Source organism: Pogoniulus pusillus, chromosome 17, assembly GCF_015220805.1.
Source record: "Pogoniulus pusillus isolate bPogPus1 chromosome 17, bPogPus1.pri, whole genome shotgun sequence".
NCBI lineage: Eukaryota > Metazoa > Chordata > Aves > Piciformes > Lybiidae > Pogoniulus > Pogoniulus pusillus.
The window spans coordinates 9,571,639-9,587,097 of record NC_087280.1 but is presented as its reverse complement, the minus strand read 5'-3'; the positions used below and the strand labels follow the sequence as shown (position 1 = coordinate 9,587,097).

Genomic DNA, 15,459 nt, shown 5'->3' with positions numbered 1-15,459 from the left:
TCTCCACTGCTCTTGATGGAAGCAGGTATTCTGAAAAACTAGGCTCCTTACCTTTGTAGAAGCAACAGATTTTACACAATTTATTGCTTCACCCCCTTTGCTCTGATCATGCTCCATGCTCACATTAGCAGCTTTCTGAATGTCTTGAGAATACAGAAGTGTTGCCTCTCTTCTATGGGTTTTTGCTCTTCCTGGCACCACTCAGGATGCATCAGGCCCCCATCTGACTGAGCTGGCCAGTGCAAGAAAGAAACTTCAAGTACCTAGGCCACAGGAAAAAAACTTAGATGCATTTGAAATTAAAAAAAACACACAACACAGAGGGCAGTGCAGAAAGATACAGGTTGATACTGAACTGAGACAGGAGTAAAATGTTACAATTTAGTTCAGCAAATGCTGAGGAGGTTCGTATCAGGAATGTTTAACTATTTTCTATCAATAAAAACTATCATAATGGAAATCCTTTACAAAACTTTGTTCCATTACAGATCAACATTTTTGATTAACACTGAATGGAAACAACTTTTTCTTGAAGTAACAGTTTCTCATCACATGTGAATTCTTGTTTATTTCTGAAAATCAGTGTTAGACTATTAAGAACAGTGTAATTCATTGTCAAGAAACATCCTCATGATTTTTATGAGAACTAAAAAAGGAACAGAAGTTTTTGTCACACAGTAATTCAAACAGATAAAGCTTATGGCACATTTAAAAGGTTGACATCAGAGCAATTTTATGTAGACTCCTTACAGTAAACAGGTACATATAGTATGCATGACAAAATATATAATAGTTCATATCCAATCTAAACCTAAATATTCAAAAGGAAATATTTTCACACCATTTCAGTAGTCACTTAGCTCAGTAGCTGGTTGCAATAAAAGCTTACAGTTTTCAGGAACTGGACGTAGCTATAAGCACAGAAACTCCCATTAAAGTCAATGCATGACAAAGTTTCACTGCAACCCTCTGAAAAGCAAAGAGTTACATTAAAAGAACTCAGACACCGAAATGTATTGTGTCCTCTGGCAGAGTTTGATATTTTACTGGTCAGAAACATGACGGTAACTTCTAAAGGCACTCTGAATTAAGCTACAGGAATTCCGGTCCACAGGCATTTTATAATCTTGGTAGAGTAACAGAAGAAAACCACCCAATATTTATTCTATATAAATTGCTTTAATCTCTGTCCTAGCCCCAGGGCAGTCAAATTACATTGCACTTTCAAAATATTCTGTGTAGGCTGTGATTAAAATCTAATATTTACATGTTGTGTTTGTTAACGGACAATGAATGAATATTTTAGGAACCAAATTTTAACACTTATTCTTGTATTAGTAATATAACCAGAGGCTACATCATATATATATATACTTCTCTTTTTTTCCATTAGCTCCTATTCTAGAAACATTTTTGGTCCTTCAAAAAATTTGTTATGCTGCAATTCATGTTCACAACTGGTAGCAATGCCTGCCTGAAATTGCAGCAGTTAGAATATTTAAATAAATAAATACATCATTTCTAAAGAAGTAGTAGCTTTGGAGTTTTGTAAACAAACAGCTATGTCAAGTCTGTAACAAGACTCAATTTGGCATGTTATGACTTTAATTGGCAATATTTTACACTTATACAACCTCTACCAGAATAGAAAACAGTTTAATAGGCACATCTTGTAAATCAATCTGGAAAAAGAACCCCCCAAAAATACTGATTCTTCCTTAAGTTGCATGAATAAATAAAAATGATCAAAGAGTGACATAATCCAATGAAACCAAAACTGACATTAAAGTAATCCAGAGAGGGCAAAAAGGAAAAGCAAAAGCAACTCTGTTCTATTTTAAATACAACCTAAAGGAACTTAACAAGCCATAAATGAATATATGATAACCAAGAGGTATAGGACACAGGCTGGCAGAATAAAATAAGCATTGTAAGTTTATACTGATCTAGACAGAACTGGTATCTTAACTGCATCTAGCCAGAAGACAATCATCATTCGTTCTTCAGTGAAGGAACACCCTGAAGATATATTCCTGATATGTGTTGGGTGAAACAAATTCAGTGTAAAGCACTGGATCTGAAGAAATTTTACTGATATCTAGGTTGCCCTACATTCCTGTTAAAACATGAGTGGTAACAGAAGAGAAACACAGCAACAGATGTACAGTTATGCCATTCACATATAAATATAAGTATGTGCAGGCTCTAGAAATGCTGGTTACGTCAAGAGGTCTCATCAGCTGTGTTGGATGTATGTCATATAGTACAGTTGTAGTTCACATGTTCAATTTCATGACATGCCCAAAAATGCACTACATATGCACCCCCGTACTCCTCTATGGGTTTTTCTTCTATATAGAATGGCTTTCTTCTGGTTTTCATCACTAAAACCTGATGGGTTTAGTGCAAGAAGCAGCAGCTATTCACAGGAAAACGATGGATTTGCTCTTTAAAATTGTTACTGATTGATGAAAGGTTTAAATGTTTCTGTTTAAGACCAAGAGCCAGATTGGAAAGCTTGCTGTTAGTAGAGACTAAGAGTTGTCACAATATCTAATCAATAATGCCTGGTCTGTGTCACAGCTAATGAAACCTTCAAATGGCAACTGAAAATCCTCCAATTCAGAACCTACCCTTTCTTGTTGCCTCTATAGAGAGATGTTTCTGAATTTGCTAATGAAAATTCCTCTCCCTCCTTTCCCTCCAAAGCAGAGAAATACAGGAACATACAGTGCTACAGCAAATTAAACCTCTTCTCCATCACTAATAAACTGCATACCTTGCAAGCAAAGGTCAATGTTGTTTGTGAGCAAAAAAACAGAAATTAGCATCAAGAATTAATATAGCTCATCAAATAACTACATAATGTGATTCCTCCATAAGATAAACAGTTAAGCTGCAACTGTACTATATCATACACATTGCACTTAATTGTAACCGAGTTAACAGCCACATCTGCCTTTTTCTTGCTCATCGTTCAGTTGTTCTGTAGAGCTGTGCCCATTGGAGCGCACCACCCCTTCTGGGATCCAGGATTTATCCACACACCGTTCCATGCGCTTCATAATGAGGTCAAGCAGAGTTTCAATGGCTTTGCTTACATTATTCCCATTAGCTGCGCTGGTTTCGAAGTATGGTATTCTGCAGAAGGCAAAAAACACAAAGCTTACGTCACACAGTTTGTATTCAGAGGAGAAAATACAACGTGCAGTTACTGTCACGCACTTAAAAATCACACATATGCTGCTACTGCTACTCCACAGCAGAAAGACACTAAGCAACCAGCAGTCTGAAATGCAAAAGAAATAAATGAAATAGCTGACTCGGTAGGGCAGAAGGATAAGCTCTTTAATTTACGGCATGGACTCCACAATTTACAGAGGTATTGTCAGTATGAGTTTCCAAAGTTAAGCTCCTAAGGTCTGTATTTTCCAGCTTTGTTGCCTGGAAGTGAAGAAATTACTTTATATGGCTTTCTCCTTGCTTATTTGTATCTACATCAGCCAGGGAGTCAGTGCAAGCAAGGGAACATCACTATGGACATTCCTCTGCAGTCAAGGCAGTAAAGACTCATAATGTGGTACTCCTGTAGCTACAAAATGTGGTTCTGTAGATACTTCAATGCTAAACTCTCTTACCCTGAAAAATAAATTTATATCTTTACATTAACCATCTATGTCTTTGTTAGCTACGGTTTATGGGCACTTCAGCACTGATAATGCATTCCAAGTTTCCATTATTATTGTGGATTAGGACGTTTCAGTGGCAGGTCTGCAGGCTCTGACCTTCAGTGCTCAATGCTCCCCACAGGGTGGGGCCAGAGTTACCGCACCAGGGTTCCACCCCAAATGACTGACACAATCACATCACAATTTTAAGTATTTCTTACTTGCAAGTTTTGGTGAGTGGTTAAAAATACTATCTTACTTTCTCAAATATGTAAGGTCTCCTGCAACCAGTTTCAAAATACATCACTTACTAGTACAAGGCCTTTCCACATAAGGAGCATGTTTCTTGTCTCACACTGCTGTTACCAGAAGACTGTTTACGGCAGCAGGATTTATCTTGCTTCTCCTGTGGACTATGAGGCTTCTAGCAACTTTCCTGTTCATCTCTATGAAGTAGAGCACTTCGCTGCCTTCAGTTTGGACGTGATCTATACTTTGACTTTTAGCTCCCTATTCATAAATTAAGTTGGCATTTTCAGCCAAAAGATAAACACTTCATAAATTATCTCCAGAAGTCACACACAAAGAGATCTCTTCCAAATCTTTTAAGAAATGGCCACATGCCATCTGTCACTGCTTAAAAGCTTTTGCTCCTTCACAAGTAGCTGGTTATACAGTATCAAATGCAGTTGCTGTTGCCTGTGTGAGAGGGACTTCCAACAAACATTTTCACATGAAAGAAAAAAGAAAGAAAATAATACTGCACTAAACCCACGTCTCTAAGAGACAGGTTGCTTCCGATTTTGCAGTGCTCTGCATGCAGTTAGTGTTCACAACATATGTGTTTTGTGGACTAGCTCTATTCTGTTCCTCCAGACAGAATGCAGATTGCTGCTGAAAGCAAGAGCACATCACTTAGTTTTCAAGTGAGAAGGAATCCAGTTCACATGCTAGGAAACTGCTATACTGTGTGAATCAAATCACAATAAATGGATCAAAAGATCTGCTTCAAAAGTGCACATCCGATCCACGCTGAAGTGCAACTGTAATCCAGAGGTTAAATTAATGGAAGAGTTAAAGGGGTGTGAGTACTGTGGGAGTAATTAGTATCTGCTAAGAACAAAGACTTCACATAGTTCCTTTAGGGGCACATGCCCTGTGCCTGCGGGGAAGCAGCAAGGCTACCCTGTCTTCCTGTTGGTAGGATTTGGTTTTCAGACTCCCTAAGAGTGTGAGAGTGCAGAGGCCTGCAAGAAAACACAGCTGACCTCTTTGAGGCTAAATCAGTAGGAATTCACCTAAGGTACAGTCCTAACAAAACTGCTTGAACAGCTGAGGGAAGACTGAATGCAGAAAGGGCAGAGAACTAGAGAAGCATGGCCTGGAGCAGAAGTGCTCTTCTATGTATACCCAGCACTGTGTAAGCAGACACCATCAACACAAGTGAAAGGGTCCCAAGGCTCCTAAACAAACTGAGATTGCATGTTTCCATGCTCATGCCAGAGACAACAGCTACCATACAACAACCAACTCAGGGCATAAATTAGGATATCATTGCATAGTGGGTTTTTTGCATGTAACACTCACCACCTCACCAAATGTTAATGGATTTCACATTTCTTAAGACAGCTGGATTTCTGTGCCTCTTAGAAATCCTCAACACAGCCAAGAGCAAAGATGAGACCTCCATCATTCACCTGCCTCTCCAGCTAAATTCTACCTCTTTTCCAGAAAGCCTGTGAAAATTTACTTTGTTTACTGCCAAGGCAAGAAGAAAATAAACCAATCTCCAGAGCAAGATTACAGCAATATTACATATGAGTGCTTAGGCAGTGCAGAAAACATCAACTTTTGGCAGTAAAAAAGGTATCATACCAGACAGTTAAGCATCCTAAAATGTTTATTCTCACAAAAACCTTCCAGTTTTCAGAAAAGACATTACAGAAAACATTTCATCTTGCTTTAAACACTGCAGTAACTGAAAGGAAGTTACTCACCCGTATTTTTCTGCAAGTTGCTTAGCCTCTTCTTCTTTCACCATTCTTTGGTCTTCCAGATCACTCTTGTTTCCACATAATACAATGTCAGGGTTTTCACAATACGCATGCATTTGTAGCTGACCTAACAGCAACAACACAAATAGGGATCAAAACTTACTGTCACACGAATCTCTCTAAGAACACTACTATAGTGTCCCATTTCACAGGGCACAGAGGCCTTTAGGAAAACGACTCTGAAAGTCAGAAAACAAGTGTGTTCACTGTTGTTTCACAGGACTTCTGCTACTGTACTGAGAAGGAAGAGAAGAGATGGACATTCACTATCCTATATCTAGAAAAAAAAAAAAAAACAAGGAATAAGCTAGAGGAACAGAAGCCTGAAAAAGTTAGCACAGCAGCTCTGTATTTGTAGCTTAAGAAGTTATGCTCACCAAGCACGTTCAATGAACTTCCAGGAAAGGAAAAACTTCCCTCTCCTGACAGAAGATACAGTTTGGGGACTCCTTCAGTTAGACACATCAGACTAGTAACATCTGACTTCCATTAAGTTTGGCTGACAAAGCTTCAGGTAATTCAAAACAGAGTTTTGCATAGGCTTTCCACACACTTGAAATTACTGAATATCACCAGAGCCAAGGACATGGTTTCTCAGCTTGCTTATGTAGGTTAAGATTAAAGTTCACTGTGCAAAACTGAATTTCAAGTAAGCCCTAGAAGCCACTACTAGCAGTAATTGCAGTCACAAAAGGAACATTTACTTTCTTTTGCTGACAAAGCTATATGAAACAGTATTCTCTGTTTTATTTCTTAGTGAGACTACATATTTACAAACATCATCCACTCCCTGCCCACGCAAAGAAAGAAAAAAAATTCCATACTTATCCAGTTCCTGACATTTAAAAAGCTTTGCTCATTTGTCAGATCAAAGAGTAGAAGAAAGCCCATGGCATCTCTGAAGAAAGCAGTTGTCAAGCTACGAAACCTAGACCGGCAAAATGAAAACAGTTGGCTCATCTAACAAATTTATCTGAAAATATGTGTCATAGTCAAAAAATTGAGGTAACTTAAGAACAAATTAACTAGAATTAAATATTCATCATAACTGTCTTGCTGATGTAGGACCTGCATAAAAAAATGCTAATGTTACTAGCATCTAACTGAGGCCTAAGGAAGTCAAGGAAACATTTCACTCAAGTATAAGCTTTAGATGAAGTCTGCTATAAAGCATGACTTGATATAGATTCATACATTAAAATAACAATGAAATTACAAGTTTGAACACAAGTTTGTCCTCTATACACATCAGTTTTAAGATTATCAACCACTAGTCTTTTGATAGACAAACAGAACAGAATCCTTTGGAGTGGTTGCACCTGACTTTCCCAAGATGACAACATCTTGGCAGAAATGCAAGGAAAACTGGGGGGGAAAGAAAAGGAGGGGAGGGCAAGCCAAGCTTTACAAGCATGTATATGCATTGGCCATGAAAAAAAATAAATGGAATGTTTCCAAAAGACAGAAAGCAGCAATTACACTTTTCATGTTCTACAATTGTAAATTATGGTTGTAATTTAAGGGTCATTCATGGGACGCTTCCCATCACTAGGAAGCACACTACCCCATCTTCAGTCACACAGTTAAAAAGTAACAATTAATAAGAGAATTCATACATTGGATTACATTTGCATGTAGCTTGCTGGCAGCTGTTTTACTTGCTAGGTAGGGGGTAGAACATACCTTTCTTGCCCTGCAGTGTCCCAGAGCTGAAGATGTATCCTCTGTCCTCTGCCGCTAATGCCATCTGGCCCGTTAGGTCTATACACCTGTAAAAGGTAAATTTGCAAGACAGTGTTAGCAATCTAACCTCACGAAATAACTGACATTTAAAAGCATTAAATGCAGCAAAACTAGCACTGCTGATGCAAAGACACAAACTACAACCCAGTCCCACTGCTACAGAATGCAAAACCAATATAAGCTGCAGCCAACTGAATATTTAAAAATAAGGGTAAAAGTGAAACTGCAAAACAAGAATCCAATAGACTATGGGACCCCAAACAGGTATTTAGAGCCATTATGTTTCATTACAATCTTAATTTTAATATTTTGATTTTTGTTTGCTATTAACTTGTATCGTGTTCACATTAAAATATAAGGAAGCAACACTTGGATCATACAATTTGGCAATGTATTTGTACCACCAAGACAACCTCATTTGCAAACAAAATGTACTCAAAGATAATGGTACCTGTTCTTAGCTGCCAAAAGATTGCTGAAAGAGAGCTGAGGGTAGATCTTATCATAGCTTAAAGAGCAGAAATTGGATGATAGTAATAAAAAGCTGAACATTTTACTCAGCATGATAATATAAATGAGTGCATCAGTAAGCTTTGGAGGGATCAGATAAAAATAGATTAATTTCTTGTTTAGAACACTGCATCTTAGATCATCTTCTTTACCTTAAACTGTCATACCAAAGATTACCAGAGTACCAAAGTTATCTTTTGAAGTACATAAACTTGCTGAATTTGTAGATTATATGATTCTTATCCTGAGTTATCAAATATGTTGATCAAGTAAGCCCACCATGTTTATTACCCCATAAAAGAAATAATAACTTATTCAAGAAACCAGTTTTGCATTGCACCAAGACATTTGCTCCTTGCACTACATTATGCATGCCATCCATCAAAAGCCACTCTGCACAGTGTCCATTACACCATCCAGATTTCTGGACATGTGTGAAATCAGACTACACTGAAAGACACTCAATACTTCTACATAAGAACAAAACTTGTGCTGTCTCAGTTGCTCAGTGCAGTAAGAACCAATATCCAATTGGCTATAATGCAGTGCTCAGCTTCATATCAAAAGTATCAATTCAGGGGTTGAAAAAGGCAAAACCAAACAACAAACCTTCCTTATTTTTCACAGTTTGACTCTGGTAGTGGTAACTGCCTAGGAAGCCAGACTGGCTCCATGTATCATGTTATCCTGTTTCATTCACATGTTTTTACATTGTTTTAAAATGAGCATTGCAATTTATGTTCACAAACAGCAAAAAAATAAAATTAAATTACTGCAGCCCAATCTTTCCTCACAAAGAGAGTTCAACAACAAAAAGTGGTACTCCAGGCACTATGTGCACAATGCAAGCAGCAGGCACACTCACCAACACTTCCTGAGCAACAGAAGTGGTTCGTTAGCATCACCACTTCTTACTTTAACTTTTGGTCAAAAGGATGAGGACAACACAGAACAGTGACAAAAATACCAAGTAATATCAGATTATTTCCTTGTGACAGGATTAAGTATTTACTGCATTCCTACACATAAGGACTGGCAGGACACACTTTGGAAAACTAGGTTGGAGCCATCACCAGGACAGGTACCATCTTAAATCAGACACCATGAAAACTCACCACTCTTTTTTCCCGAAAGTCAATGCCCACCGTTGTGATAAATTTGGAATTGAATTTGCCATCCGTATACTGGTAGAGAAGGCTGGTCTTTCCTACTCCAGAATCACCAAGTGCTAGAAATTTTATGAGGTAATCATAGTCCCCATCAGACATAGTGAAAATTCAGGAGACACCTTAGAAAGCAAGGCAAAAAGGATTAGTCAGTCAATAACTCTTTCAAGGTTTCTTTTTGACAAATGTCTAACCTGCATGTCATTACTTGAACTACAAAGCATCCAGCAGTGGGACCAGTTCCCTACTCTTTTACACTGGTTTCACCTTAGCCCTCAATTATGCCTATTATCAATAGCAAATTCAGCTGTGACTAAGTGCATAGTTAATTTCACTACATTCCTCTTACTAGAAAGAGAAAGCAACACAATTTTAACTTCCTTAGGAAAGACTGAAAATCCAGGTCAACGTATTCAAGACATTTGGACCATGAACTGCATAACTGGTTTTAATCTGCGTGGAAGCTGGCAAAAGCTACTTAAAGGTACTAGCAATGAAATTCTGACTTTATGTTAACTGTGACATTAATAATATGCAAAAAAAGTTTTTTTTCCAGACTGCCCACTATGTTTAAACAAGTTACAAGGATTTTCAATTAATACCTATTCTTTAGTCTTCAAAGTCTTTTCATATGAAGAATAAAAATAGCCAAGCAATGTTTTCTTGCTGGTCTTGCCTTTGTTAGGGTTTCATTTTGAAAACATTGGAAATTGATCCTCTAAACAAAGATTTTATCATGCAGCTAGGTAATCATTAAAACCAAATCTTGATCCTGAATTGTCACATGTTTTCACATGGCCCATACACACTTAAGAAATTTCTTTTAGTCCTTTTTTGTGCCTTGGAAAAAATAACAGTATTAGATACAGTCTGATCAAAGCACAGTTAATAGTGAGAATGGGTAACAAAAATCCGTGTCACAATTCATGTCTACTAGAAAGACCTATGTAAGTGCACCAGTACTTTTTGTTTAATAGCTACTGAGCCTCTCTTCCCCCAAAACAAACAGAGGAGGGCTGCCTTATATTGTGTTGAAAGACATGAACATGAAAAGATAAGCCTAAAATAAGCATTCTAAAACCAACATAAAACTGGCATTAAAATTGTCTCTTATGAAGGAGGGTAATAGATACCAAAATACAAAAAGTAAAATAGATGATTAAATAAAATACCATTTAAAAATTTAGAATTTCCCATTTCAATTTTAAATAAGTAATTTTGGAACTATTTGTAGCTTGAACTAGTCAAAATTGTTTCAGTCAAACACTGCATCAATGGCAAAACAGCAACTCATTTCTTGAATATCAACTTGAGATTTGGAACAAAGTTCTTATCTCAAGTATGTGGGTGTCAGTCACCACCAGTAAGTTAAAACTTTATCCTTAAAAATGTCTGGTAGCATTACTCTTGGCTTAGCCACAACTGGACTAACCACGACCAAAAGGCAGACAATGGTCAGATTTACACCCAGATACTCTCCAACTGAAAAGTCAGTGGGAAGCATCTCACACTTCTTCTTTGCCATTTTTAGCCTTTCCCCAGACAAGGCGTATTTTACATTGTGCCATCAGTAACAGTAAAATCTTCCAGGAAAGAGTTTTTTTAGGTGCCAGAGTTCACACTCACTAACACACCACAGCCAGCTAATCCACTTTAGACTGCCGTGTTTCAGAACAAAGTGTTACAATAGAGTAAAAGATTAAAACAAAAAAAAAACCTCACAGTTACTGTCATCAGTGAGCTTTTTCCATAATGCACAACTGCAGGCCTGCATCCACTCTGCAGGTCTAAAGGAGCAACATATTCAAGTAAGCCAGTTGAACAGCCAGCCACTGACATAAGAACATTTTGAGATTCATTTAAAAGTCCATTAGACACTCAAGCATACCAGCAAATGGGGCTTTAAGGGTTTTGCTTTATTTTTAACCCCCCCTCTGTTGAGGAAGAAAAAAGTGGTTAAAAAGAAAAGTAAAAATCAGATCACTTACCTTGTATCTCTACAAAATCTTTTCATTGACATGCACTAAAAGAAAGGGAAAAATATTTTACAAAACAAACAGGGAGATTTTCACAAAAAAATTGGGTTGACTTCCATCTTGTATATGCTGTTTCTTTTGCCCTCAAATGTTCTCCAAAGCCAGAAGGCTCTGTAAGCTCCACCTCTTCTCAAGTACATATTCTTTCAGCATCAGTATCTCTGAATTCAATGTTGCTTAAAAAGACTTAAATGCAAAGAAACTAGCCTCTTGGCATTTACTGTGCTGTCCCACCCAAGTATTGTCTTGCTGCTATTTTGTTAGCCAGCTCTAGGTATATAGAACATACTTTTAATAATGGATACAAATGGTAGTGCCATCTGATCACTGCTAATTTATGTTATAATAAAGATAATTTATCTTGTACTCTGTGCAAGACCTTACAGAGGAAGTGCAGCTCACATTTGGCGCTGTCAGAAACTCTTAGGGTTCAACCTCCCCAGTCCACTAGGCAGAGCTGGATGAAAGCTTTTGTTAAAGCAGAAAGGTCAAGGTTAGACCTTGGAGAAGTAAAACCTATAGGTATTTCTAGTGTCTCACCTGATTTGTAGAGCATCTGACTGGACAAACATCATGTAAACCACTTACACTTCAATACTGTATATGGCTGGTATCATAATTTCCAGATTACTGATAGAGGATCAGGACCCCTTCAGAGGAAGGGCATAGAAATTATTTCTAAGGGCTATGCTTGAAAAGATTTTCTTCTTAGGCTTTTGAAATGGGCACACCTTTCACTGCACCCCATAATGTCAATCTATTATTCAGGTATCTCCCGGGAGTGGTTCTTGTGAAACCCTGCAGAGTTAACCTACCCTTGGACACATGCAAAGCAATCATTCATCGGAGTTTCAAGACTTGTCCTCCTCCCTGTACAAATATTTAAAAAGTGATCTCCACCCTCCACTTCCGAGACCTGCAGTCACAGTGCCCAGACACATCCAGCTCCACATAACAGAAATAATAACACATTAACAGCAATGCATGTTCACAGCAAAAACTGCAGTGGAGTTTTTTAAGCCATGACCCTAGTATTAAAAATCCAGACTATTTTTTTCCTTCCAATTTTGGTGTTTTTTTTTTTGTTGTTGTTGTTGTTAGGTTTTTTGTTTGCCTTTTTTTAAAATTAAGCTTTATACTACAATAAATATACAAGAAAAAATATTTTTTTTTAAAATCTGAATTCATTTTTACATGATCATCCCAAGTCTTGCTTCTAAGATGAACTCCTAGGCAGAAAAAAAAAGTCACTGATGGACACAGTTTTAGGCTCCACACTAAGCCCTCCAGAGTTTTGCCTTTTGTAAACTACTCCAGTTCTCCTAAGTAGCATGAAACATCCTTCTTTTTTAAACAAAACTAGCAGGTCTACTGAATTACTTTTCCTACAAAAATAAAGGAAGTAATCACAGAATTATAGAATGGCTTCAGCTGGAAGTGACCTTAAAGATCATCTAGTTACAAACTCCCCTGCATGGGAGGTTGCTCGAACTCTTCAAATCCCATTCAGCTCTGACTTTGCACTTTGCCTGACACACAGATGGGACAGGTGCTGGGATAAACCCCGACCTTTTCCATTGCTGACAGACATCTGTATAACGGCTTGTCAAGAAGGGATGCTCTGAAAGCAGGTGCTGCTTTTTGTTCAGTGGATTCCATAGACCAAGGCAACAGGCACATATTTTTGCCTCCAGTGAAACACATATTGAAGAAGCAATGTTGCTCCTGCCTGTATAAATTAAGGAAATTGGCCTGGCATGCAGGATTTCCCCTAAGCAGTAGGGGGAGATGGAATATATTTTCTGAACTGGCCATGCACAAACATGCAACTTCTGTGCTGCTACAGAGCTGACGGAGGTGAGAAAGAAAAATGAAGAAAGCACAAAAAGATGAATAACTGAAAACAAGCCAGAAAAAGAAAGTCATTGAGCTGCTGAGCGGCAAATAAAGAGATGTGTACACACACACACACATGCACATTGTAAAAGGCAGGAAATCTGAACATGCTCTAAATCGAGCAGTCCTCAAGCTTGTCAGTTTTAAGCAAAGACGTCACTTACCCCAAACTCTGGTAAAGGAATAGTTAGGGCACACTGGAGATAGTACTTCCAGCAGTAATTTTTCTAGCACCGCCTCTTTGGCACACAGCCAAACGTCTTACGTGTCACCTGTTTGCATTCATGTCCATGGGTGCTCAGAGATAAAGAGGCGTGCCTCATGGCTCCCTGTCTAAGGAGGGTGCTGCCTGGCAGCATGGTTGGGAAGCAATTACACAGTTCACATCACATTTATTCCTAGAGGCAAACAGCATTTCAGAAGAGATTTCTGCATGACCTACCTAGGAACAGATCTAAAGTATCTGTTAATTCACCCACACACCTTAATACAGTTACATTGTTCCTTGCAAGTGTTTTCATACAAAAAGGCATTAATGATGGAGTATATGGATCACAGCTGTGCAGTTCCACTGGTAGCTTTACAACCTTCTCTCTCAAGTGTGAGGACGATATAGCAGTCTAATGCAAATTGATGTTTTCTTTCTCTCTTCTACCAACTCAAGGACACCACGGTGCCCCATGCAAAGCATGGTGAAAGCTATCTTTACCTTAGATTTCTGAGGAACAGAAAAATTATTCTTTGGCAGTGACTTCAACATAAAGTATTGCATCTGACATAACCAGATCACACCTGCAATACCACCCCTTATTGCAGAAAAGCAATACATATTTAACAAAGGAAGCTTTTCTGTGGCAGAGGGATCCTGCCCACACTCCACTACCTATCCAGTGTTTCCAAGAACAAAAAAGCCACTATTCTATATAGAACTAATCAGATAAATCGCTTGTCTGACTTAAACTGCTCTCACCCCTCAGACCGAGTGTAATGACAATTTGTGCAACTCAGACATCAACCCAGCATAGCAGATCTGCAGTGTAGCCAGCCACAAAGCCAGTGACTAACGTGGCAGAATAGATCACACAACCATAAAGACACATACTAATTTGTATTTGCCAAAACACAATTATTACACCAATAATTGATTCAAATATTAACATACACAAAGATTTATAGTATCCACCTTCTGCAATTATCACTGAGCTTTCAAGCAGATCTCAGACAAATGAGTTAGGTCCTGGCCTTGCCTTCTTTGCTCAGAAACACCAGATATTCACTCGACTGTGTCCTAGAGGTTGAAGCCAAACTGCAGTGAAATCTGCATGGTCCCCCTGCACTGGAGATCCAGCCCTCAACGGATTGAGGGAGTAGAGTGAAGGGCTTGCATTCCTTGGCACCTATCACAGCAAGAGCAGTGTGCAAAAGGTGCAAAAGTTGGAGTCTGCTTTAGAAGGTTTCATTACATTCATAGATAATGAAGCTGTATTTGTAAATATACCATGGAAAAGTCAGTGCTACTTAGAGCTCCAAAATGCTTTGCAAATAAAGGTTTTCCAAAATATGTCTATTCTTAAAGCTTCTCACCCAGGCACTACACAAACTTAAAGAACTTCAGTAGCTGTTTTCTAAGTCACAACAGAACCACTGAGAAAGTGACCGAGGCTTCAAAGGAATAAATTCACTAACCCTGTCATACCAGCACTCCCATCCCACTACAGCAAAGCTGTAACTGCATTCTTGCCTAGTACGGGTAAAGCATAGCAAATGGCCTCACCCTGCTCTACGGCTTAAGTAGCACCTTAATGCTTGGTCACCATCAGGCACTTGCCAGCTCTGTTGAAACAAGAGACAGAGTTAAACAATGGTCCCGATTAATCAATGCTTTATTAGAAGCACCTCTGACTAAAAGCTGCCAGATATTTACAAATGGAATATAAACAAATCATGACAATTACCTATAAATTCAAATAATTGCTAAGCTGGAAGAAGAGTTAATAAATAAGCACTTTACTGATATATTCTGAGCTTCACTGTTTTTTTTTTTTTTTCCTCAAGTTTGCTTTAATTTTTAGCCAAAAATTACACTTTCTGTGACTTCTGAGACTTTTCTGTAACTTTTTTTTTTAATAACCAAATTGATTCTGCCTTTTCATCCTTTGGATTAGGAAATACCTGTTTCTCTTGGTTTTCATAGGAGGCAAAGTCGGTTCCTTGCTATCCCTGGTTTTTAACTGGAGATGCAATAAGAGGTTTGGGGGTTTTTTTTCATATGCTACCATTCTTTAACAGTATTGCTTTTCTAGAATATCCTGACCTGTCTTTGTTTTGGTGCAAGTTACTCAATTTAATTCAGCAACAAACAACAGGAGGACACAGGATATAGCAT

The 15,459-nt window shown here is 38.2% G+C and overlaps 1 protein-coding gene across 1 annotated transcript in view; it reads right to left on the bottom strand.

Annotated features, from left to right (window-relative positions):
• Window positions 1–328: 328 nt before the first annotated feature.
• Window positions 329–15,459, bottom strand: part of RAB27A (RAB27A, member RAS oncogene family) — a 33,627-nt gene continuing 18,496 nt past the window's right edge. The window contains exons 2-7 of the mRNA XM_064157579.1: window positions 11,130–11,164; window positions 9,091–9,263; window positions 7,406–7,491; window positions 6,547–6,650; window positions 5,666–5,789; window positions 329–3,141 (exon numbers count right to left, since the gene is read on the bottom strand). Of these exons, the coding sequence (XP_064013649.1) occupies window positions 2,943–3,141; window positions 5,666–5,789; window positions 6,547–6,650; window positions 7,406–7,491; window positions 9,091–9,243 (666 nt within the window). The 5' untranslated portion in view covers window positions 9,244–9,263; window positions 11,130–11,164 and the 3' untranslated portion in view covers window positions 329–2,942. The remainder of the gene's footprint in view (window positions 3,142–5,665; window positions 5,790–6,546; window positions 6,651–7,405; window positions 7,492–9,090; window positions 9,264–11,129; window positions 11,165–15,459) is intronic.